This window comes from Alligator mississippiensis, chromosome 8, assembly GCF_030867095.1.
Source record: "Alligator mississippiensis isolate rAllMis1 chromosome 8, rAllMis1, whole genome shotgun sequence".
In the NCBI taxonomy this organism is placed as follows: domain Eukaryota; kingdom Metazoa; phylum Chordata; order Crocodylia; family Alligatoridae; genus Alligator; species Alligator mississippiensis.
Genome location: NC_081831.1, coordinates 73623250 through 73649640, shown reverse-complemented (window position 1 = coordinate 73649640; position 26391 = coordinate 73623250). Strand labels below are relative to the sequence as shown.

The window sequence follows — 26391 nt, the reverse complement described above, 5'->3', positions numbered from 1 at the left end:
TATCAGTGCCAAAACTGCTACAAGTTTCTCAGTATGAGCCGATACACATGCACGACACTGCACTAATGGTAAACATGGTAGAAAAAGCGTCAGACAGACAGGGTCTGCCATCGCTAATTAACTTCTAAAGATCAATAATCATCAGTTGGAAAAACATCAATAACTGACTGAGTGGAAGAGCTGGGCTGATCTCAGTGCTGCTGGAGTGCCGTACGGGGTAGTTTCAGATAAATGGAATCTGATCCATCTGATAGGGAGACCGCAGTTCTCACGATTAAGAAGTCAACATGTGCAAATAGCTCTTATGTGGCTGAAGTATTTATTTCCAAGTCTAAAAAAAAAAGGGGTGAGATGCAATACCCTAGAAAGCGGTGTTAAACCAGAGCAGAGTTCCTTTAATGTTGCAAATGGTGCATCAAAGAAGGACTATATGGCAAACCGTTAGATTCAGTGTTGAAAAGACTCATTTGAATTACTGTGGGTTCATAAATCCAGCTGTAAGAATTTTAGAGAAAAGTTAATTAAGGGCAAGAATGTGCAGTTGGAATAGAGACGACCAAATATGAACGCTACTTATTTCAACGTTGTTTCAAACTGAGGAGACGGCACATACGATCTGTGCTAAGGTCTCCGAAAAAGTTAAATGCCAGCCACCATGTCCCTTTTGTAGTTACAAAATGGGTAGCCGAGTTCTTAAATTGCAAATGCAGAGGAACAACGAATCCTCGAAGTTCAGTTGTGTTCAGTGCACTGTAAGTGGTTTTATGCTGCTTGGGCACGGCATTTAGTGAAGAGAAGCAGGGTGGAAATCTCTGGGAGGAAGCCATTTGTCTTTAGGATTAACATCGATAGTGAAAGTAATGTCCATGTCCCCAGAGCTGCCACGAGGTCCAGTTGTAGTGGACAGTATCATTACTGTTAGAAGCTAAAAACAACCCCCAGACTGTAGCAAAACCTCCAGGTTTTTTTTCCTTTAAAAAAAAACAAAAAACGTTCTGGCAACTTTCACTCCCTATACTTTAATTCTCTCTCTCACCTTAACCTTCCCCCAAGTATCCCAGGTACCCCAAGCACACACATACATACCATACCATCCAAGTTAGGAACTTACCTATGTGTAGGTGGGTTGTATGTGTGTGAACTGGTGAGTGTGTGTGTGTGTGTGTATATATATGTGTGTGTATATATATATATATATATATATATATATATATCATTGTGTTCATGAGATACAAATTAGTGATCTGTGTATGTGTACTGAGTGTGCAGGTCTTGACAATTGATTTTTGTCTAATTTTTAGTGTGTAGTGTGTATGAGCTTGAATTGGTGATAGGTATGCATGTGCCTAGGCTGGTCTGGATGTGTATGTGCCTGAGCTGGTAGTGTGTGTGTGTGTGTGTGTGTGTGTGTGTGTGTGTGTGTGTGTGTGTGTGTATGCACCTAATTGATTGGTGTGTTTGTATATGTGCAATTGTGTTACACCCTCTTGTCTAACAGCTCAATATTGAGATCCTGAGAGTTGGCCTGACCCCACAGGGCAACAAGACCATACAAAGGCATGTCTAGAGTAGCCTGGGGAATTTGGTGACATATCCTCAGGTACATGGAGACCCGCTGTGTCTTTAGCATTTATTCAGAAGTAAGTAGGTGGATGAGCTCATGTCGCGCTGGTTCCAAATCATCCATCACTTTTTAGACAAGGAAATCATTTTCAGTTCAAATTAAAACCCTGTTAACCATTCCCTTTTGGGACATGCCATTTTCTTAAGAGCAAAGGGAATTCCCCAAAGCGTACCTGGCTTCGCCTTCTCTAATGTGACCTTCGAGTTCTTCGATGAATTTTTCTCCTTTCATCCAGTAGATCACGGGGCGTGATTCTCCACTGAATCCAAAGAAAGCTTTGCAGGGAACGGTAAGTGGGTTACCTGAAGATAAGATACAGAAAGTTGGAAAGACCAATTAGTATGCTTGTTGATGAAAAAGAAACACTGTGAAAACTCCATTTTGTAAGATTCCCCGCCCCAAAAATAAGAGAAAATAGTTTTGAGATCTGGGAAGAAAGAAATGCATGGCTTACAATATAAAAATCCAATATATAATTCTTGAACTATTTATCATGTAAACCTTCCCAGGATATCATGTGAATAATGAGATGGCAACCAATGGAAATGATGGTAATGGGAAGCAATGTCAAACATTTTTCTAGGAGGCCGGTTCCCTGGGCTCCAACCCAAGGATCAGACCATACGGTGAGGCAGCAGGAACGTCACTAAGCCTTTGGACGTCTGTCCACCTACCTGTAAAATGGGCCCTTTGCCTCCCAAATCCTATGGGAGTTTAATTAATTTGTTAGGAACGGTCATGAAGTAGTTAAAGGTCCTTGAATAAAAAGTTATTTCAAAGTGCAATGAACAGTAGTAATGTTCATATTGTAGGACTGGAATACGATTGAAACTCAAATGACTGATCAACTAAGAGCAAATAATCTTCTTACTGTTTTCCAAACTACAGGAAAGAAACAGAGATAGTAACTAAGCTGACTTTTCCCTGCAAGAAATCAGCATGTAGATAAATTTTGTTTGGATAGGACTTTTGCTATGTTTGCTAGTCAAAGGGATTATTCAGGGCTTGATTTACCAGGCCAGATGGCTGTCTGCCTCTAGGAGAAAGGGAAAAAAAAGAACACCAAGCCGACAAATGTAGGAGATCCTTGCCCATTCCCTGACTATGTAAATATAGCTGCTGGAGCAATTTCTATTTGCATGTATCGCCCCAGCACAGCTGGCTCGTGTTGCTAAAAACTCTCTGGCAGTAACTATCTTTGCAAAGGAGGAAGATAGGCAACAGAAGCCTCATCTGATGGCAGCAGGATGACTCCCACTGATTTCAATAGGAGTTGGAGCAAGCTTGGAGAGTCCAGAAAATGGACTGCTGTATATTTAGATGAATTATATACCCAGGCCCTCTAGGATGAGGCAGTTCTTATGCTGAAATAGGATGGGCTTACATTTTCAGAAACACCTTGTTAGTGCCCAGCTGGAGATGCCTCAAAGGACCCTGATTTCAAGAACACAAACTGCTCCTTTGTGCTATTGAAGAACCAGGTTCTCTTAGATCATTTCAAAATCGCTAGTCAATCTGAAATGGTAGGATCTGGTGTGGAAAAGGAAGTTTTAAACCTTGAGCTTGAATAAAACAAGGGGCATCTCTAGACACCAGTGAGAGAAAAAAGGAAAAGGAAACCAATCTTTCATGAAAACTGTTGGTCTTCCCTCTGAACACTGCTATTATTGCGGTTATAAACGGCACATGCTGATCCCTTCCGATTATACAGGCAGATACATAGGCTGGATAGCTACATGCATGTGCATACCCCTACAATGCAAATTCATGCCATAACAAAGATCAATGCTGTATCGATAAATGAATAGTCAGACAATGTATATCCAAATATATCACTTGCTGAAACACAGTATCATGGGACATGGTTCCATCAGATTGACTGAACTATTCTCCGTGTTCACACAGGAACCAATTCTGTGTGGTCCTGAGTGGCTGCCATTGATGGGAGTGAGAATTTGGCCTATTTACATGTTGCATGTGCTCTGTGCGGTGACTGCCAGGTGTGAGCTCTTCTTGTGCTATTTACCTCCAAGCCAAGATGCATGTCTATTAAAATACCTGTTAGTGATTCCTAGCATGTGGTTGTTCTGTCCATGCTTGACTTTAATGGAAAAAGACAATTATAGCAATGCAAAACAGGAAAAGTATACATGTGGCCTATTGAAAATGGAAGTATATAGCCTTTATTTGGCACATCATGCTGGGCACTAAGTAGTACAGAAAAAAAAAAAACAGATTGCAGAATTTTCTTTTTTTGTTCAAACCAGCAGACTTCTGCCACAACAAAAGAAAAACAAAAAATCTTCTGAAATGATGTCTGCGGTTTCTGCAAATATCCTGAAGTGCTTCACTGGGTTGGAAGAAATAAAAAACATGTCTGTAAAAAAAAAAAAAAAAAAAAAAAAAAGGAAAACTGAAAAATAAAATAGCTGTGGGTACAGCAGCTTGTGCATGTTTAACATGCATAATATATGCATATGGAGTAGACATTCTTTACCTGGACAGATTATAGAGTCTGAATTTGCAAGGTACAGCTGAATTTCACAGCTTTGCTACATGACAAAACAAAGAAGGACAAACATTTCTCATGAATGGCAGAGTCTGGTTCAGAAAAGAAGCAGCACCTGTGAACTGCATTCAATTAACAGCATCCGGAGGGCCATACCAGATCAAACCAGCATGCCATCTAATCTAGCATCCTGTCTTTGATGCTGATAGCATCAGATGTTTCAGAAGAGGTACAAGTGAACTCACTCGATGGAACAACTTACCTTTCCCAGCATTAACAAATCTATATAAGAGGAGACAAATACACACAGACACACACACACATGTGTATGTGTGTGTATATATCTATCTATATAGATAGATATATCTATATATCGATATATGTCTCTATATATATTGATATATAGATATAGTGAGGAAATACATTCTGCAAGCTTGTATTCATTCAGTGGTTCTCCACACTTAGGCAAAAATCTATTTGGCAGGCCTGTGCAGTATTTCATACACCTTTGTGCCCACAGGGAGTAATTCTGCTTTTATTCTGCTGGGGGTCTCTAGGTGCTATCACTCTCAGGATTCTGCTCTGCTGTCCTAGCTAAACTCTTACAGCCCTCTATTAGAAAATAATGCAGTAAAAAGAAGTCTTTATAAGAAGAACAACATGGAAACCCTGGTTTCTGGCATGCTCTAAAGGGTTCTTGGTGTCTGGTTTTAAGCCTTGTTGCTATATGTCAGGGCCTGGAGTATATGAGTTTTAGGACTCTTTGGGCCAGTGGTTGCCTAAATGGTCTGAGACGGTTCTTATGTTCCCAAACCCTAGTGACAGAGTGAGGTTATTCACTGTTGATAGAAAGGTGACTGCAGATCTATTGGCCTTCTGGAAAATGTAACCAACTTCTTTCTAGAAGAAAGATATGTTTCATAGCAGTCCACATCATCTACCGTTGCTGGATCAGGAGATATCATGATCTACAAGTACCCCGCTACAGTGTTATGTACTGAGCTACAATTCTCAGACAGCCGGATAAAGTGAACACACATTTTACGACTCTTGCGATGCATGCAGGTCAGTGTCCAGTACTATTCACAAAGCAGTTCGTACTATGTTTTACACAAAAAGTTGAAGCTTTAAATACCGTGTTATTAAAACATCTCCTTAAGTAAAAACATCACAAAGTTCAAAAAAAAAAAAAAAAAAAGGTAGTATCCTGTAACTGTCTCAGCTGTAAATGATGTTCATGTTAATCAGATCAACTTTTCATTTTTGTTATATATTTTGTTTCAAACACAGGGAATAATTAGCTAATGAATCAACATTTAATGGAATATTTTAAGTAGCAACAAGGAAAGAGAGTAGGAAAAACAGTAGACATCATTAGTTCTGCTCTTTTGTTGGGGTCACCTTGCTACATTAAAGCCTCAGCTTCCAAACAGAAGTTTCTTCTTCAGCACCCCCTCGCCCCCCCACACGCACTGTCAATCAGACATGCTTGTTGAAAACTCCCAGCTGATAAGACACAACCGCTGGCAATAGGAAGGACCGTTGCAGATAAATCTTATTAGGAATTTTCCTACCACCATTTTCACAATGAATTTACACAAATTCTTTCATGCATTTTAACATTTCCTCTTGCACTTATTTGGTTTGAACCAGAAGATAATTGGAATGAAAAACAATTAGCCAAATCCCATGGATCTTTACCGAAGCAAAAATCTGAAGGATTTCAGGCGCTGTCTTGCCTATGGACTAGGAGTGATCTTCCAACAGAATTCAGCCCTGCAGGTTTTTGAACCTGCTTGTTCCCGGTTTGACATACTATGGACCCAAAGTCTATTGTGTGCTGCCTTAAGTGCGACCCCTGGCAAACATCAACCAGATGATGCTTAAAACAACCATAAGAGTTTGATCCTTTAAAATTGAGACGTTAGCAGGGCTAGATGAATGCCATGGAGATTAGTACGCATACAGATGATAGGTTCTGACCCATGCCCGTGTAATCTTTCAGATGGTCTATTAAGAAACCTTGATATCTCTACATTTTTCTTTATTACCACGTATTATTGTAGAGTCTTTTCCACCACTTTGCACTGGGTTGGCACTTGCACTCATAGACAACTCACACTCTTTCCTGGCTAACTTCTGTTCATGACCTTTTCCTGCAATGGACAGGACTGATCTCTCTTTCAAGGACTATGGGTTTGCTTGTTTTTTCCTGTCTTTCTCCTTTTTTGAGGATCACATGAGCATATACCAAGCTAACAAATTCTAGCTACTGCAAGGACAAGACATTGCCTCTCTTGACCTTTGCCTGTAGGCTTCAGGAGTTTGTTCCTAGAGTGCTTTTTAACTGTGTCTGTGGGAGGGGTCAGACAATCTTCTGGATCCTTTTGGACCAAAATTGTCTGCAGTGGGTTGGACCTGATGGAGGTCCTTCCTAGTCCTGTGTTTCTCTGCCTAAAATACCTCATCCAAAGGTGACTAACATCAGTGAGGCTCTTTCTTATTCTCATCTGGTTAAAAACTCAGAAGTTATAAACACTAGGTTTTCCAAATTCTGCAATATTCATTCTATTCCATGCATCAGATATGACACTGGACGTGACTGCTACTGCAGCTTCTCAGAAGTGGAGGCTGCCAACCAGTCCAAGCACAACCCTATTGTCATTGGCTCAATAAACTGACTGGTCAGAAGAATACGAGTATGTAACCATGCCACCACTGACTCCTTTCCAGTCTCTCTCATTTTCTGATTGACTGTTTGCAGCGGGAAGGGCTATCAAGGGTGCCTGGGTTCAAGTCTGGGGTCTGTGAAATGTGTAATGACAGCTCCTTTAAATCACAACTCCAGTCTGCTTTGCTTCTATTTACTGACCCCTAGCACAGAAATAATAACACTTGGTTCACATATGTTTCAAGAAGCTTAATCGAGTACTGTAATCAGTCCTTTGTGATGGCCGAATTAAATGTGTATGTATGGGCTGCTTCTTTAATATCTGCAGAAAAGGGTAGGGCTCTGCCTCCCCCTGCAAGCTAAGTAACCCTACTGCAATACCACACACAAGCAAAAAGATGAGAACCCTAGATATAGCAAAAGGAGATAGGCCATGCACAGGGCTAAGGATGCTGAAAAAGCAGTCTACATTTCTTTGGATGCCAGTGGGTGAGATGCTAGTTGTTCTCTAAGTCCTGGTACTTAGAGAGCTCTGTGATGACAGCTCAGTTGCCATTTGTATGGACTATTGCAAGCCAACAATCAATAAGCACCTGAGCCTTTCCCTGACAAGGCCTGTCATGTGTGCTGTCCCTGGAGAGGTGCTTTACAAGCAAATAAACTTGATTTAAAGATGGGTAGGGAGGGCAAGTTTCCTTCAGCAATCGTGCGACGTGGCTGTTTGCACAGTGCCTAATATCACAACAAACTGAGGCAGCTGAAATGACAAAATCGTGCTTTGGCCCCGAGTCAGCAGAAGAGCTGTGGAAGTTCACACACTGCTCTCTGCACCTGCACCTGTTTTGCAGGAAACTTGCTTTGGCTGGAAAACCGTGTTTTCCCCATGAAATCCACAGGTGCTTCCTTGGTAGACCATGTAGATGCATCATGAACCCCTACTCCTTAGGCATGAAAACCCCTGCAGAAACAAAGCAGAGCTTTTCAAAGAGGTTAGCTGGCCTGGGAAATAGCATCCCCGTCTACCCTGCTTGGAAATGCATATGCCACTCCAGGCATGTTCTTGGCCAAGAATCACGTACTGGTTGGCTGCACAGAACGGGTCTCTGGCATACCTGCGCTCAGGCTCATCTGCTTCCTTGGCATGTTTCCTTCTCACAAGGTGTTAGAGTAAAGGTGCCAAACGAGCTACCAGGGAGAAGGCGGAAGAGGACAGCCTGCAAAATGCAGAAAGGGGATACCTTGCCTTGTGACAGGCAGTGTCAAGTTAATTTGGTCTGCTTCACTACCTGGCTTTGCATCTGAAGACACAGGAGGCCATTCATATGATGGACTAACACCTTTACCTGGTATCTCTTCCCCTGCTGTCTGTCAGGAAAGGAAGCTGTGCACATGGAGGAGAGGCATGTGCCACTGCAGAATCACTGTCATTCCAGGTCTCTGTCACTGCTTAGGTCTTTAGCAAGCCACAATTTATAGTGATGCAAATGTGATAGTTGCCAATGAGCGTCTCCCTCAGCTGACGTGTGATATTCTGTTGCCTACTGTATGTCCATTGCTCGAACATGTAATTAAAGATGGAGGAGGTGAAAGTCGGGTTCTTGAGCGTGCATCCACAGCAATACTTTCGAGCTTGCCTCCAGGACTGCCTCTGCCTCTCCGAGTTGCGAGATCTGAGAGACAGGCCCAGCGTGCTACTGCCTTGTCCCCGACCACCTCTTTTATTTCTGCAACTTGTTTTAAAAATGCATGGCACCAGCCAAAAAGAGACTGATTGAAATTCCTCTGGCAAGGTGTGCCGAACTGTATGCAGCCCTGAAGTAAGCAACGTAGTTTCTTCAGAAGGACACGCTGGATAAGGAGAGACGTGAGACAGACCTCTCGCCTCCAATTTATCCACAGTGCCAATGCTGAGGGCAACAACAACCTTAATTCACAAAAAACCCATCTCTGCGTGGTGGGATATCTTGCATTTGCAAAGAATGCCTTACAAGGGCATTCTTTGACAATCAGCAAGGACAGACAGCATCCAGGGACATGCCGGCATGTAGTCGGGGTCCTCGAAACACTGGGATAATTCTGGTAGCGCTGGAAACATTGAGCCACAGGAGCTCAGGGAGCCCTGGCAACACGTGGAGATGCTGAATTGCTGCTGAACAGCAACCCCAACGATAGCAGAGGTTTTACGCTAGAGGTCAGTCTTGCAATCCAAGTCCAGCCCTCTGAGTTTGAGAGTCTGAAAATAAATAAATAAAGCCCAGGCATACTGTGCCAAATGTTTCGTTAAAGTAGGTTGTCTCTTTGCTCATTAAGTTTACAAGGTTGCATTTAAAAGGTATCAGTTAATCAAAGATTTAGGTAGGCTCCCTCTGCTGAGCTATGCATATTTATTAGGACTGAACAAACAGCATCATCCCGGTTAAAGAAAGGGCTTCGGTACTCTTGCTGCTCTTGCTCAGCACTCTCCTTCTCCCCGTGTCCCCGATGCATTTCACAGGCCAGATGCTAACTGGTGCTTAGCACTGATCCCAGTGGAACACGCATGCAAGTGGCCAGCAGTCAGCACGACAGAGGTGATATCTTTTATTAGACCAACTAGATAGCTGCAAAAAAAATCTTGAACTATCTAGTTGGTCTAATAAAAGATATCGCCTCGACCACATTGACTGCTTTTGCTTTTAGACCAACAGGGCTACAACCGTTACCTCTGCAAGTGGTGGTCAGTACCTTTTAGGACTGGTCTTGGGCGGTTAATCGTCATCAGTTTGATTTAAAAACTGACACTTCACCCCTGCTGCAGGACTAACGTGATGAATCCTGCATGCAAGCTGGGAGCTAGGGCAGAGGAAGCCAGGCATCCTGGAGAAGAGAATAACTGATCCCACAAGAGTGCCGGCACAGGGTACTCTGCTCCTGCCTTCAGACATTCAGCACAAGCCCGTTCAGCAGGCATCGGTGCCAGTGTGCACACCCTCACGTGGCATCCGGATGCACCGCCAAGGCATAAGACTCAGGTAATTAAAGCCTTGTTCAGGAAAATGAGCAATTAGAATAAAAATCGGTCCGTGTCAGGGTTGGGATGAAGGTGGGTGTTATTTTGCTGTATCAGATCCTTTTCCTTCCCCACGTCCATCCCTTTCCTTTTCCACCTGCCCACCCCCACCACCACACACACATGATTTTCTGCCTGCTTTCTTCACTCCCTGCTCCCACTGTCAGTTTTCACTTGCTTCCCATGCTGCTTGATACTCTCATCGATTCACTGACTGTCAGGGGCTGCAAGGGACCTTGTAGATCAGCGGGTCTAGCCCCCCTCGGCTTTCACCCCTTCTTTTCTCCTGCTTTCCTCATCCTCCCCGTCCAGTACCCCATCAGGTCTTCCCTGGTGCCCCCCAATATTTTCTTTCCCTTCCTTTTCTCCTTCTCTTCCCTGTCACAGCACCGTCTAGGATCAGTGGATGCTAGGACCAGGAAATCCATCTCGTCCAACCACGCCATAAGCCACATCTTCATCAGATCCACTTCACCCCACGCTGTATCCAGACTCCCCCCACTTCCCTTCCTGCCTTCTAGCTACTCTTTTTCTTTCTTCTGTTTCAAGCCCTTCCTCTCTTCACTTCTGCCTCCAGCAGACCGAAGATCGCATTGCCGGTGCCGGGATTGTCGGAAGGCAGCAGCTCCTCCTTTTCCATCTCCAATACAATACACTCCCTCCCTGGCACAGACCAAGAGATAGTGCCTGCAGCAGAACAGCACCTTAAGCACCCATCCCCACCGTGCAAATTGCTTCACAACACACATAGGCAAAAGCAGATTCAGAGGCAGTTGCAAAAAATACATCAACCCCTCCCTCTTTTCTTTCCTCAACCATTCCCCAGAGTAAACTGATCAAAGGGACTGGGGTTTGTTGGCTGTAGCAAGACTGACAATGTTTTAGTGCTAATTCCTGCAGGCGGGGACTCCCCATGCTTTTCTTTTTTTTGCTTAATTGATTATTTTGCAGAAGAAAATCCTAGCCGCGGGCTAAATCCTGCCCTCTCCCTGCCCCTCATTCAGGCAAAGATCTTCTGGAAGCAGAGGGCAGCTTGGCCTGAGTGAGCCTGGGCCTGAGCAAGACTCATTGCATGCTGGGAAGGTGAAACACAGCTGTGTTAAAAAAAAAAAAGAGAGAAGACCACCATATAAAAGCCTCTTGGTGCGATTTTCAAAAGGCCGACCTGCTGCCACACACAACTGCGGTGAGACTTCATTTCAACGGGAGTACAGCTGGATCAAGTGCTAATGAAAATCACACCCCTGTACGCTCAAAACTCTTAGCTCCGGCCGCCGGTAGATCTCTGCCCAGGAGATGATCCTAAAAAAGTTTCCCCCGGTATTTATATAACAAAAGGCTGTCTCGTTACTGAAAGCATTTTAACCAAATTGGTAAATGAAGAGATCCACTCTCCAGAGCATTACTGATTGCGCTCTCAAAACCGTTTTTGAGTGAAAGAAAATTAACTAGCGTCCAGCCATTTAAAGTCAGCCAAACTACACTTAAAAAAAAATAAAAATACATGCATAGATTATTCCACTGTGGGATTCTCACGTTTCCCAAATGTTACGAAGAAAGAATCTAAAGGCCACCAAAATTAGTCTGGGCTTTAAGAACAGCATGTCTTAGCTGCTACTAATGGTGTTTTGGCAGCTGTGCTGATGTGTGTGAAAAAGCTGCTGCAGTACATGACATGAGGTAACTTCACTTCCATGAGATTTCTTCCACTAAAGCAATTGCTTGGCAATATGAAAAGGCCCAAGGAAGGATTCAGAGAAGACAAAAGGAAAAAATCTTGTGCTTATCCTGCTCTGACCTCTGCCTACACCTTAGGACGCTGCTTCTGGTTTCTTCATTTGTTTTACACTTACTTCTTATGTCCTAAAACACCAGCACACATGTGGCTGCCAGATCTACACACGTGCAAGAGCCTCATCAACTGTAGGAAACAGGTGTCGGGTGCAGACAGAAGCCATCTTTGTCTCATGATCAGCCCCTTGAAAGTGCTCCACAGCTGCGCCCTGACAGAAGTGCATGGCTGTAGAGCGCTTTACAAGTGCCCACTTGTGGGACAAATTCATCCTTGTATAATGAGAGATCAGATGAAGGTGCTCTGAAGCGGAGTGCCTTCATTAACTTTGTCCCTGCCAGGGAGCAGAGCAGGGCTTCATCAGGCCAGCCCTGTCCCTGGTGCCATCTTCAGGATGGGAGAGGGGGAAGGGAAGGAAGGAAACTCCATCTGGGGTTTGCCCAGCCTGCGCTCCAATCAACCCACCCCATCCTCCAGCACAGGCTGGGCAAACCCCAGACGGAGCCTCCCCTCCCATCCTGAAGACAGCACTGGAGCTGGGGGGAAGGAAGTGGGGCTAGAGGAGAGCTAGGCAGATAGTCAGCCTCTCTCCACTGGATCAGCTCCAAAGTGGCAATTGCCCCGTGCCCCCGATCCAGCATAGAATATCTGTTGGGTTGGGGGGGAGGGTGGGTTGCTATAGCTTGTGGCACTTTCTGTGAAGTGCCATGAGTTACAGCAGGGAGCTGCACGTTTATCAGCGTCCAAAGAGTCTAGATGGGTTGGAGGTGAGATTACTGGACACTTAAAAATTTGCTGATACTCCGTATAGGCTTCACCCACTCAGTGTAAACGATGGTCGTAGCAAACAAGGGTCATCTTGCAGGGAATGCTGCTTGTCAGCCTGGTCACTGACAAGGGCTCTTCCAAGAAGACAAAAAAACACCCTAGAGGCCAACATGGTGCTGCAAAAAAGGGTCCAATCTTCTAACTTTCATTGGGAAAAGGATCAATCAAAACCGGAAGTGCACCGATACATTGGTCCCATATCAGATTGGCAGAGATATAAGGAAAATTGACTACATCAGCAATTGTCTTTTTTTGGGTGATGTGGCTGATAATGTCACCAATAAATGCCCCGTGCATACCCACAGTCTCAGCACAGCACACAGGCAGCCACGAGTGCAGCCCAGCAGCGTGGACAGCAGCTGGGTCTGGCTGGAAAGTCTCTTGTGAGGGAAGAGGCGAGGAGGCGCAGATTGAAGCCCCCCCTGGTGAGGGAGTGGGGCTGGGGTTGCACAGTTGGGGCAGAGCATGAGATGGAGCTGTGAACAGCTCATCTCAGGGGTGTGGGGAGGGCAGGGGGTGGCTCCCACTGCTGCACAGACCCTGGGAGGCATGGAGGGTGTATGTCCCCAGATCTGCATGCAGGGCGAGGGCAGGCTGCCACGGTGGGCTGAGGCCGGGGTGGCACTGGACTCTTCCCAGTGGGGATGGGCCATGCTGTGCTTGGGGCAGGCAATGGCAGCGCTGCTATGGGGGAGCTACAGTGAATTTTGGGGTGGCTGAAGCCCCCCCCCCCATTTTCCCCCCTCCCAGTGCTTCTGTGGCCCGCCCTGAACACAGCCTGGCCCAGCCCTGCTGAGGACAGCCCAGCACCGCCCTGGTCCCAGCCCACAGCAGCAGCCTGTCCTTGCCCCACGTGCAGATCTGGGGCCATACACCCCCCATGCCCTCCTGGGGTGTGTGTAGTAGCTGGAGCCAGCCCCACCCCCCCATATGCCACGGACAAGCCACTCGCAGCTCTGGCCTGTGCTCTGTCCAGGCTGTGCAGCCCCTGCCCCTGTCCCTGCCCCAGCCCCAGTCCCACCCCTCCTCACTGCGAGGGCCTCCTCCTGCCCCTTCTCCCACAACAAACTTATCAGCTGGACGCTGCTCTCCAAGCTGCCTGGCTGCTTAGTGGCAATCGGATCGGTATCAGCTGACATGGCTTTTTCAAAATCGGCCATTGGTAGCGGCCCAAAAAATCTCTATCGGTGCACCCCTAATTAGAACAAAATCTTCTAGAGTAAAATGTTCCCACATGCAACTGAATTATGTAGGATCCTAAATCATATTTCAAGAGAGACATTGGGGAAGATTTCTTAGAGGCCTTGAATCATTTAAGAGCCCAAGTATCATAGAAAATCGATAGGACTCAAACTCCTTCACTTCTTAGGATTTTAAAGTATTCTTTCAGCTAACGATGCAGGTAGGGGCTTAGGCCCCTGACTCCTGGTCTGGTCACATGACACATGACATTGTAATTTACATTGGTGTTGTTCATTGATAAAATTTATATCAGGCCCCACAGCAAACAGATGAGCTAGCGTCTGGGGTACGTGCAGTTGGCTTATTTACAGGAGTTTTCTCCAAAGGGGCAGAAGAGCAAGCAATAGACTGTCTCTAGTAAAGAGCAAATTCCTGGATGGACACACAGCATTTCCAGTGTAACATCTCACACCACTGCAGTTTTATATCTGATTTTCAGGTATGGCGAAAATGGTGCATTTTCACCACTTCCACCCACTGTTGGTGGGTCAGGACATATTTAAGCCCCGTGCTGCCCAGGACTTACTGATGCTGCAGCATGGACAAGTCCTTGATGTCTGTGTCCTTTGAAGATCGCTCAATCTGTTGTTAACAATAAGGCCAGTATCAACTTAAGAGGCATTTCACCAGGGCTGAGACGCAAGTTGTTATTTTTTATTCCATTTGTCTAAAGGAAACTGTTTCTGGCAACCGGCAAAGCAGAGGAGAAGCGCCTGGATTTCAAGCTGTAACTAGCTGTCACAAAGACGTTCAGAACAGGACTGCTTCTCACTTTCATCTTCATTTGAGCCTCCCATGATCAGATGCTTACATCAAAAGGTAACCCTGCACGTGGATGGACATGTTTGCTTCTGTGGGAGTGACATACCATGATGGGCCACAGATTTCTGATCTTCTTCTGTGCTATCAACATTTGACCCAAAGCTGGAATTTCTCTCATTAATCACCCACTGCCATGGGCAAGGCCTTCGATAATGACCAGATCAGTGGAAGAAACACAGACGTTTGCCTTGGCAATAATTTGCCAACTGCTTGCTGCCTTTTATTACAAGGACATTTTCTGCTCTTTGCCCCTCTCTGTGTTATACTCCAGTCCAGACCACTCCTTTGATCTGTCTACGGTTCAGAGCAGGAATTTCAGTCTTATAGAGACATCCCTATTCACCCTTCCAAGAGCAGGCAAAAAGGAGGAACTATATGCATTCTTGCGGCCCTCGGCAAAATGCTTTGTGAAAGAGCGCCAGTCAAAGAGCAGGTAAAACAGTGTATCCGAGGTCCCTTTGTGCACGCCTGTCACTTGCACAATTAAGCTGTCAGGACAGCAGCTTGCATCTCAGTGGGTACAGGAGGTCTGTGTCATGCTACACTTCGTGGCCAAATCAGCCCAAGGATCAGAACAAAAGGTTATGGGGCCGCAGCATGAACTGGGGTGAGCGAGCAGGGAACGAGATGAACTGTCTCGCTTTTCCAGCCGGGCATGGGTGAGGCCTGCATGCTGATCCAGCAGCAAAATCACAGAGCCCCTTTCCCCCATGCTTGGGGCTGGCACGTCTTTTTGCCATCTAAATAAGTGGCAGCATATAACTGTTTTGTGCCAGGAGCAGAGAGGAAGGCGATTGTGTGACTCAGTTTTTTGTTATTTTGCATTTCGGCGCAATGCAAACACATTTGCATAAATACATCAGGTAATGTATTTATGTAAATACATTTACATTTTCTTCTTTGAGAGGATGAAATAGAGATCTGTCGGCGCTTTTTTTTTTCACTAGTGTGCTCATGCTTTTTATGTAGGAAATTCAAGTTATGGGTATCTGTTTTTTCTGGGGAAGGGAGGGGTCTCAGAATGAGATCGTCTACCTGCATTCACGTGGATAAGACGACTGCTATTTGGCCTTCTGCATTCACAAGTTTCACTTTGCTATGCAGAGCGTATGTACAAGGTTGCTAAGGAAACCGGCTTCACGATAAAACAGACTCTTCAGAAATTATACTAACCTCTCTCAACTTTTGGTGCTTAATGATTTTTAAACAGGCAGCCGACCAAGCTACCAGCTCCAAATAAAGTCGGCTTATAAGGCACCCCTCTCTTATCTGGGACGGACAAAACAGGTTTCCGAGTGGATACAACCTGGCGTTCGTGTTGTGAATGTTATCTAGAGATAAAGAAGACAAGGCTACTGGAGAAGCGCAGGCTCAGGGTAACTTGGTGGCAGCCTGTAAGTATATAAGGGGTGTGCATCAGGATCTGGGGGAACACCTCTTCACCACAGCACCCCAAGGGAAGACAAGGTCCAGCGGTCACAAACTCCTGCAAGACCATTTTAGGCTAGACATAAGGAAAAACTTCTTTACTGTCCGAGCCCCCAAGGCCTGGAACAGACTCCCCACAGAGGTGGTGCAAGCATCTACTCTGGAGACTTTCAAGAAACATTTGAATGCTCACCTTGCTGGGATCCTATTACCCTAGCTGACTTCCTGCCCCTGGGGCAGGGGGCTGGACCTGATGATCTTACAAGGTCCCTTCCAGGCCGAATGTCTATGCAATCTATGAATTTAACATACATTAGGCTTGCAAGAGTCAGGCTAGTAGTTGTTTTGTACTGAAGGGTTAACAGTGAGCCTAGTATGTTGTGCTCCCTGAACAGGACGGAAGCGACTTCCATCCCACTGACTTCATTTGGAGTCTATAGTATCTCAAGACAGGAGCGAAGGACTGTAAAAATGCTACTTCATATAACCTGGTTCAAAAAACCACCGATCTTTCTGTGTTGTCAGCCAAATAGCTCCTCCTCACTCCTGCTAATTCAGTACCGAGTTGCAAAAGCTCCACATCCCCAGTGAGTCTGCTGGAAACAAGGTCTGTAGGTCACACCCCATCCACAGAAGCATCTGCAGTTTCTGCACTGCAGAAGGTATTTTGTCATTTTGCCAGCCTGTAAAACTAGACAACAGGGTCCTTCCAGCACTCCCAACACCAACAGTAGCTACTGACATGTGCTTATGTGCAAATGAGTTCAGTGCAATGTAACATTGTGCTTAAAATTCAGCACGTGCTTAAATGCTTTGCAGAATGTGGTCAGCTTTACTCACGTTTCATAGAAGTATGTATGTAAGTGCCATGGTGAGTCAAGGCCACGGGGATTATTCATTCCAGTTGGCATCCGTTTAAAAAACAAACAAACCCAACAACGATGACACAGATTGACCTTCTTGCCAAGCTTGCTCCAGTATATAATTTCCTCTAACATTTAACTTGAATTTACAGATAGAGTCCGAGAATAAAAATATAAAACTGAGTTCAATAAATGCAACCTGTGTTTTGCTCATCAAGCAGATCAATATTGTATTTCAGTCAGCAAGTAAACAATTTACAGGGAAATCTAATCTAATCTAATCTGTCCAAAGGAAAGGAAACAGTGTTTTATTTGTCCTTCTTATTGTAAACAAAACCAAGCCATGATCTAAAACCTGAATAGTATTAAGGTAGAAATATTGGGGGGAGGGAAGGTCAATCATATAAAAAATTCAGGGAAAAGGTGATGATTTCTCTTTAGCTTTTAATCTTGGAAAACAATACCAGTTACTCCTCTTACGTAGTCAAGAGGTGAGACCTACACACAGCAGGCATGCGAACACGTTCGGAGAAAATAAAGATGCACCAAGCAAAGAGCCGTGAGAAATTAGCAAAATGCAAACAACTTTCAAGGGTTTCAACTATTCCTTTCTCAAGAGATATTGTGACATCCCATTGCACTCAGTGACTGGAGCCATAATCTATCAGCTCAGGTAAGTGTCATGTTGAAAATGACCTTGGTTATTCTTTGACAGATGTGATTTACTGAAGTCAATAGTCTAATTGCCCTAAACCTATTAGTGGGAAGACTCCAGTTTACTCTAAGTCTCTTGCCTTGCGCTCAGTTGATAAAACTCACATTAGCCACACATTAAATGCAATTTCAGTCACATGGGGCTCTGATCGTCCAGAATTTTGCTTGGTGAGTGCCAAATCATGGAGGCTTTGTGATTCAGAATTACCTGAGCCCTGCACCATCACTTTTATTGGAACTGCTGGACGTAGCTAAGCCAGCCTTGAAATGCCGTGATAATTTACCTGCCCAAGCACAAAATCCATTCGCTCACCCTTGTCATCATCATGTTGTTGATCGATGATAATGAAAAAAAGACAAGCCCTTATGGATTGCCCAAGCAGCATTCTGCAAAGAGGACTCTGCCAACCCCCTCCAATTCCCAATGACTTGCAAAAAGATTCGAGATGCGCGTCCCACACCAGATGGCCATGGGGAGGAACAGCTATTCCTAATGACAGCAGGGAAATCTTCCCAGGATTGTGAGACCCCCTGACTGATAGACTGAGAAGATGGATGTTGCTGCAATGACTGACAATGGCCTTCCAATGATCACAGCAGAAAATCTTTGAAGAGGGATAAAGCTCGTCTCAGACACCTTTCCCTCAGCCATACTCACAAGGCTGAGGGCTGCAAGAAGATAGTGCAGAGCCTGTATGAGGGTCCCTCACCATAGAGGGACTTCTCCAGAGGCCAGATCAGCTGGCTTTCCGTTCTCTGTGGACCTATAAGGCAGAACAAATGAACCAAAACGTGGTATCAGGCTCATAGAATAAAGAGACAAAGGGGTGTGCGAAATGGGCCCTATTTGATTCAGATTCAGCCTGAATCAGGGCAATGATTTGGTTCCTTGATGTGGATCTCTGTCCCCGATTCAATTTGGGTGAATCTGAATCTGAAGATTCAATGCTGATTTGGAGAATCAGAGATTCGGACATAGACAAATGTTTTTTCTACATACCTCGAGGTACCAAGCATGGCCTGTGAATGCTGCAATGCTGGGGCAGATGGAGTGTCCCACAGGAGTGTGGGGGGACTCCCCCATGTGCTCAGTGGCAAAGCCAGAAGTGGACCGGAAGTACTTCTGGTCCACTTCTGGGTCCGCCGGGCAGCACGCTGGGCCCCCCCTGCCCCGCCTACCGTGTCCCCCTGGCTCAGCAATTGGCTGCAGGGGGACCCTGGGTGCCCACCTAGACCCAGGAGGCGCCAGTCACCACGCCAGGGGGAGTGTGGGGGGGCCCCCCAGCGCACTCTGTGGCGGACCCAGAAGTGGACTGGAAATGCTTCTGGTCCACTTCCAGGTCTGCTGCTGAGCATGCTGGGGACCCCCCCTGCACTGCTGTGGGACACTCCATGCACCCCAGCATCACAGCATTCATTAGCTGCCTGCTACCTAGAGGTATGTAGAAAAAAACATTTAAAGCTGTGTGTAACTGGGAACTCTAGCCCTGTTACTAAGAGACAGGGTGGTCCCTTTAAATCAAGCACCTTCCAGTCACAGCCGGGCAGTGAAGTAGGGGTTAAGGCTCAAGCCCTGCTAGCTGGTCAGGTGACAAGAAGAGGAAAGCCAGGATCCTACAAATGGCAAGTGGAGAAGGCCAGAGGGGCGGGGGGAGGATGAATCCCAATGGCCATGGTGCTGCAGCCACAGTCTCCGTTGGAAGACTACGCCATGCTGTGAGCCAGAAGCATGATCATCTAAAGTAGGTAGGCATGTTGCCTCTCTCAGTTCTGTATTATCATTTTTCCATTATATGGCCATAGAAGCCTATGTTTTGTGTTGCATGCTAAGACTGGTGGTTTGGATGAGGTTATTTGGGGAAGGAGGAGGCTTCATTGGGGGGCCCACTGCAGGGTGGGGATCCCAGCGCCAGAGAGGGCACAGTATTTGGGGGTGAACTGACCCCAGTGCTAGAGAGGGCGCAGGAGCCCAAGTGAGTTTTTTTGAGAGCTAGAGCCTTGAAGTCAAACCCTGATTAGTGGGGTTTTGACTGAGAGGCCTAGCTAGAGAGAGAAGGGGTAGGCCTACAGTGGCTGAGACCCCAACATAAAGAGGAATTTACAAATACCATCTGCAAGGCTTGGGCTGTGGTGTAGGGGAGGAACGGAGCTGCAGATAGTGCCCCCTGGCATCGGGGCATAAAATGGGCAGCCTCCCACTTAATTAACACCAATTACTTAACAACAAGGCGTGGCAGGAGAGGTGGGCGGTTTGCCCAGAACAGGTGGGTGGGGCCACCAGTAGATAGACCCTGAGCACGCCCCCTGTTATACTGTGTCTATGTCTGAATCGCTGAATCTCTCTGAATTGATTTGGAGGGTTCTGATTTGATTCGAAGAGATTAAAGGGTCTTCTGATTTGATTCGGATTTGGAGATTAAGTCACAGAATCGGGCTGAATCTCCGCCGAATCGAATCAGGGACTGAAGCTTTGAATAGCCTTAAAGAGTGGGTCTTTACTATTACTGAGGAACACAACAGTAGCCCCTAACACGAGCGTGAAAAAAATGATGAGCATGCAAACATGGGTGACTAATCAGGTAGACAATCTGTATAAGCGTTAGTTTAGCTTTGAGGTTTAATTCAGTTTGGATTATTCCACATCCTGCGACAAAAAAGTCTGCACCCCTCAAGAATCACACACTGAGTTAATTTGGCTGTGAAGAGACTTAAAAGAAAAGAGCTGTGAATTAAATATATAGAGGGAAGTAATATTCTTCTCTTGCGGAGAACTCAGAGTGAACTCTTGTTCTGTTTGGTGAATACAGGGCAGACTTCTGAGGATGTTGTCAGAACTCATAACTTGCCAAAATGATAATTAAATCTAGAGGGCAAGGGCATGGCAACATTTTCCTGAGAGATGGGGAGAACTTAAAAGCATGGATGGGGTAATCAGTAGTGTTAGGCAATGTCAGAGGTGGCATGAGGTGATCTGCCGACTGGTGCTTATATCAGTTTAAGTCAACCCTTTATTCTAGTGTGCTGGAATAAAAGGGCAGAAACTAAAGCATAGTACAAAAGTACTTTGCACATAAAGCTGGCTCCAAAGAGAGAATGACTTTGATGTTAGACTTTTCAGGGGCCTTAAAAGGCCCCAGGTAGCATTTTGCCCATGGTGTTATTTGGATATAAGATAGTTCCTGCTCAGGAGCCAAGAGAAGAATCTTACAGAACCCATCCTCGAAGAGAAAAGTCTTGCCCTCTTTTCTCTGCTTATCTCTTTTCCTGGTTGTAATAGTGTTGAGAAAGGAATTAAGTCGCTCTCTGCAAGGGCTAATATGAAACCACGGGCACTTCAGTATCAAGGTTGTTATTTGAGCAGTTTTTAGTACCAGACTCTGCAATGCAGCCTTTACTCCACTGTTATTCAAAAAGGGCTGCAGGAGTTATTCCTCAGTCCCTCGTGGCACTATCGACACCCTCAGCGGTTCAATGCAGACCCAGGTAATTGTGATAATGTGGAAGTGTGACAGGCTAATCGTACTAACAGTAAGTGGCAGGACTGCGGTGCCGGCCTGCGCAGAGGGATGCATGTCAGCTCTACAGATGTTAAGCAACTCCCTGGGGTAAGGACTGATCTATGGCGAGGCCAGCATCCCCAGCCACAAGCTGGCCTTTTTGCGCACATCTCTTTGAACGTATTTCAAGCTGACGTTGCCCATTTTCCCCAGGAGGCTTTAGGGAATAGACATGCAAAAAGATGCAGAATAGGGGAGGGTTTCAAGATTCAAAAACACCATACAACGAGCACTATTAAACTGTCAGCATGTACCCACCATGATGTCTAGTCACAAATAGTGTTTGTTCCCTCCTGAACTGAGAGGGAACGAGACGGCAGCTGCTCTGGTGCTAATTGAGGGGAGCTGTCAACTCACTCGCAGCACTTGGGGTCGGAGGGGAACCTCACCCTAGCTTATGGCTTCTCCTGCCTGGTACAATGCGAAGCTCAGGAGAGGTTAGGAAAACACCTTCTTCTTGGAAAGTCACTTTCCACGCTATCGCATTCAGGGTTCAGCTTATCCGAGCTGATTCCCTTCACGTCTGCTGAAAACATCGTCATTTCTCCTGCTGATTCCTTCTTCCCAGGACCAAGACTTGGAGAAAACCCCTAATTTTTGGCAACTGATCTGAGTGTGGCAGGAGTCACTTTGACTGAACTTGAATCTTGGATCTTTACTCAGGGATCGGCCTTTCTAAAGTCTGAATCTACAGGACCCGCCCCGACCTGAGCTATGGTAGATCACAAGCTTCTGTTTTGGGGTAAGGCTGACTAAGGGTGATCAATTCTTGGGATTTTACACAGAGTTGGAAAAATGTGGCTGTCTGTGTTGCCTCTGCCACTTTTCAGCTTAGTAATTCTCCACCTGGTGGTCGCCTATGCTGGAGGGAGCTGTGGCAGCACAAGATGCTTGAAAAATCTTTCCCACAGTGGAGAAGTCCAGCTGTGGGCAAGGCTGACCGGGAGGAGGTGTTTGGGCCAGCCAGACAGTGAGCAGATTCACTGATTCACCAGAATTACTGTGAGCCTCCTATCAAGAGTCAAGGAGCTGGTGCAAAGTTCATAGAAGTTGGTGTCCCTTAAAAAATGCCCTTGCTCCCTGCTCCAGACAGGGAAATAGTGGATCCCCTGCTCTAAATCACCTGCCCTTTGGCATCTCCCCTACCTGTTACAGTGTGTACAGAAGTGCCCCATTCATGTTTTACAATGCTGTAATTTAGAGCACTTTATAGCACTATAAATTACAGCACTCTTACACATGACAGAAGTGCAGTGTTTGGTTAGGGGAGCCCTCCACTGTCCAGGCTAGGAGGCAAGGCATGCTCAGCAGTCTCCTGGGGCTTTTCCATTGGTCAGAAATTTGACCAGTGTGCAGAGGTTATTTAAAGCATTGTAGGTTGCTAAAGTGCTGTAAAATACAGCACTTCAGATTTAATACCTCATTTAACAAGGGTTAATTTAAAGTGCTGTACCCATTTTTAAAGTGCTGTAAAGCCAAGCATTTCTGTTAAGTCATGGCAATAAAGCCCTTTAAATGGTTGAAAAAAACCCCAACGTCTGTACACACCCTTAGTGGTGAATAGCTGTAATGGCAGCCTACTGTCATAAGACAACAAGAACTGCCACTTAGTCAGACCATAGGTGCATCTTGCCTGGTAGCCTGTGTCACACAGGGGCAGAGAGTGGATACTGAAAGGGAGAGCGAACTGGGCATGATCAGGGTTTCCCCACACTGTTGCTCTCTCAGTTGCAGCCTCCAGGATTGTGGGTCTACGAAGTTCTGGTTCACAGGCTGTATCCCTAACTCCCAGGCTCAATATTTACTGATGCTCCTTTCCTCCAAGAATCTGTCTGGTCCCCTTTTGAATCTGGCTAAACCAGGGGCAGGCAATTATTTTTCATGGAGGGCCGCTTACTGAGTTTTGGCAAGCTATCGAGGGCCGCATGAAAGGCAACCAGGGGCAGATAAGTATTAATTTTCTAAATTTTTTAGGGGCCCTGTGGGCTGGATATAATGGCCTAGTGGGCTGCATCTCTCCCCTGGGCTACACTGTCAGCTTGCACAACATCTGGTGGCAATGAGGTCCACCTCTGACTACACACTGTGTGAAAAAGAGCTTCTTTTTATTGCTTTTAAACTTGCTGCCTACTAGTTTCATGCTGTGACCCGTAGTTCTTGTATTGCGAGAAGTAAGAAATAATAAATCCCTATTTACTTTCTCTTTGCCATTTAGTATTTTGTCAACTCTGATCATATTCCCCCTCAAGCTTCTCTTTGCTAAACTGAGTAGACCTAGCCTCTTTAGTCTTTCCTCATATAATAGCCCCTTCATACCACTCATCATCCTTATGGCCCTTCTCTACAACTTCTCTAGCTCTTCTGTATCCTTGTTGAGGTGTAGGGACCAGAACGGTCCCGCAGAAGATAAACAGCTTTTCCGTCTGCTCTGAATCCTGGTGAAACGTATATGAATGTTCAAAACCACTTCTGTAAATATCCAGGCCCTGTACCCTACTGAGCGGGGTTTAGATTGAGCAAATCAGATTGGTGGGAGCAGAAATAATTGGATTCTCATCTCATGGGGTGCAGTATCCTTTGCTGCTGCAGGAAGGTGTATTTTGCATTTCTCTGTCCCAACAGGAGTGACAGTAGTGAGCATCTGTTGCCCGAGGACAGAATAAATCACAGATCGTCCCTTCATGCATCAGAGTGTCCTGAATACTGAACAAGTTTGTAGGGGTTTTCAAATAAGCATCTACAGATAAAATGAGCCCTGATGCTATTCCCAAAACTCAGGCTAAATCAGCCAAGTGGGCACTTTCATGCTGCTTGCCTCTCCATTGTACAAATCTACTTTCAAAATTATTTCCATGCAGCAATGGAAGTTGCTATCGCCCGTCTGCTTTCTTCATTTCATTGCGGAGTTTCTCCCAACTTTATAACAAGCAGACAAGGAGGTACAACTGCTCTGCTTTGCTCACCCCTAGGCTATTAGCTCACAGCAGCATATACCGTTCTATGGGACTGGATGACCGATATGTTTATACCTGTGCCACTGACCTTTGCCCAAGTGAAACAAGGAGCAGAGAGTTAAGGTAGACCCCTATACTGGGGGAACTTTGTCCAGTACTCCCTAGAGCAGTGGTTTTCAACCTGTGGACCCCTGGGGGTCCACAGACCATGTCAAAGGGGTCCATGGAAGATGTCCATGATGAATCAGAAGGATGTGAATACCCACATGTACAATTCAAAGGGGTCCGCGCCTCCATTTGAAATTTCCAAAGGGGTCCACAAATGAAAAATGGTTAAACCACCTGCCTAGACTTATCTCTGAAGGAAGAATTGTAGTCAAATGTACACTGGTTTAAGTGACACGGGTGTAAGTGCCATGTGTCTGCAGTTTAACACAAGGCAGCCTTTGCTAAATGCAAAGGGACAATTCCCAGCAACTTCCACCGAGCGGTAAATGACTCTGATAGCAGCTTATGCTCTGCTACCTAGGATAAGCAGCTCTTCTGTTGGCTCCGATGCCCAGTGTTCACAACCAATGGAAATGACACCGCAGGAAACTTCCAGGTCCTGTGCCTACTAACGGGACTTACTTTGAGATGTACCAGAACGGTGGGAATAGACTTCAGTGGCAAATGTTAATTCTGCTTCCCTAAAGGGCGTTTTAGAAGGAGAGCTCAGAGTAGGTGAGGACTAGCATGCACTCGTGCCAGTTTAGAAATGTGACCTCAGTGCAATGCCAACACATAATGGGCATATATAGATGTGCTCTGGGAGGCGCTTTACTTAGTGCAACTCTGAAAGCCCTGCTTATTTAAACCACCCAGAGTGTCACATGTATCAGCATCCCCGCTCCGAAACATGGCAACGGGGCGCTTTGAACTAAAACTCATCAAACCAGATTTAAAGTGCCCTGCAACCATTTTCCAGTGTGGAGATGCTGGAGATACATGTGACACTGGAGAGCGATAATTACCATGCTCCAGCAGACTCGATTAATCGCTGTAATTACACTGCATCAGAGCAGCCTCCCTGCAAGGGTACAGGAGCCTGATGTGTCTAACAAACAGATCTGAATGGTATCTAGGCTAGGAGCCCACTGCAGGTGAACGCTTCTGATTAGGATGCAAATGACTGCCACTTAAATAAAGGTGTGTGCATGCTCACTATGCAGCCCCCAAGAACCACCTTCCTCGGTAAGGATCAAACTGTTAAATTTCTATTCACAAGGTGAGAAGGGCAATCTGTCTGGGATCTGTTTCTAGCTAACTACTGAAGTAGTCTCATCCTTCTTTCAATAGTGCAGGTGTTGGTTTTAATGGAGGCCAAAGTTCTTGGAACAAGCCAACAGGGGAGGGCTCTGTTCAGCTGCTGGAGAAAGGTTGTTGCAAAGTGTGCTTTCAAAGAGGAAAAATGAAGCATAGCCAGGGTGGCGTGCCAGTGAAAAATGCAGACATATGTCCATTAGCACACATTCCCTCTTGGCATTCTGGCTACAATGCAAAACCTCACACTGGACACCTGAACATCATTACCTACTATATTCTTTTTATATCGGGGTGACAACGATACATCCCACAGGCCAGATCCGGCCCATGGAGCCCTGCAAGCTGGCCTGTGGGTCTCAGACCAACCCCGCACAACACGTGTGGCTCATGCCGGCACCCGTGCTGCACACAGCACAGGGACCTACGATGCTGTGTGTTCCTGCTCACTCAGAAAAGTGAACTATAATAAAACCATATTACATGAGCTCGTTTGCAGAGGACTGCCCACGGGTTACTTGAGTGCTTAAGTTGAATTGAAACCATGCACAGGGGTGAATTCCACTCAAAGATTTTACTGAGAAGAAATACCTCCCCAGCAGAACTGGAATGTAACCTTAAAAGAAAGGGAAAGATTGTGCATGGCCTCCATGGTTTAAATCTCTCTCCCTTTTTCTAAACAGAGATCAGGACCAAGCCCTCTCACCTCAAATCACAGAGCCGTTGGTAGTCTGGAATAGAGGGCTCTGGCTCGCTGCTGAAACTGCTTCATGTGGCATACAGTATTAAAAAATTCATTGGGTCAGAGCGAGAGGGAGAACAACTTCACGGTCCGGAGGTGAGGCCATTCCCTGGAGAGCTGGGACACCATTTCTGCTTCAATTAATATTTAACTATTCTCTCGGCTTTCTATAAAATAAAGAACACCTTCCCCAGCATGTCCTACAGCTTATGGTGTTGGGCAGTCTCCTGGCACCCAAGAAATCTTGATTAAAAAATTCTTCTCTGGATCAAGCAGAGCAGGCATATGAACCTA

General features: G+C 45.8%; 1 protein-coding gene across 1 annotated transcript in view; it reads right to left on the bottom strand.

The window, feature by feature from the left end:
* The window catches only part of IL1RAPL2 (interleukin 1 receptor accessory protein like 2), a 567145-nt gene that overhangs the window by 31048 nt on the left and 509706 nt on the right, over positions 1-26391 (bottom strand). Inside the window, exon 7 of the mRNA XM_019487751.2 lies at positions 1797-1926. Within this exon, the coding sequence (XP_019343296.1) occupies positions 1797-1926 (130 nt within the window). The remainder of the gene's footprint in view (positions 1-1796; positions 1927-26391) is intronic.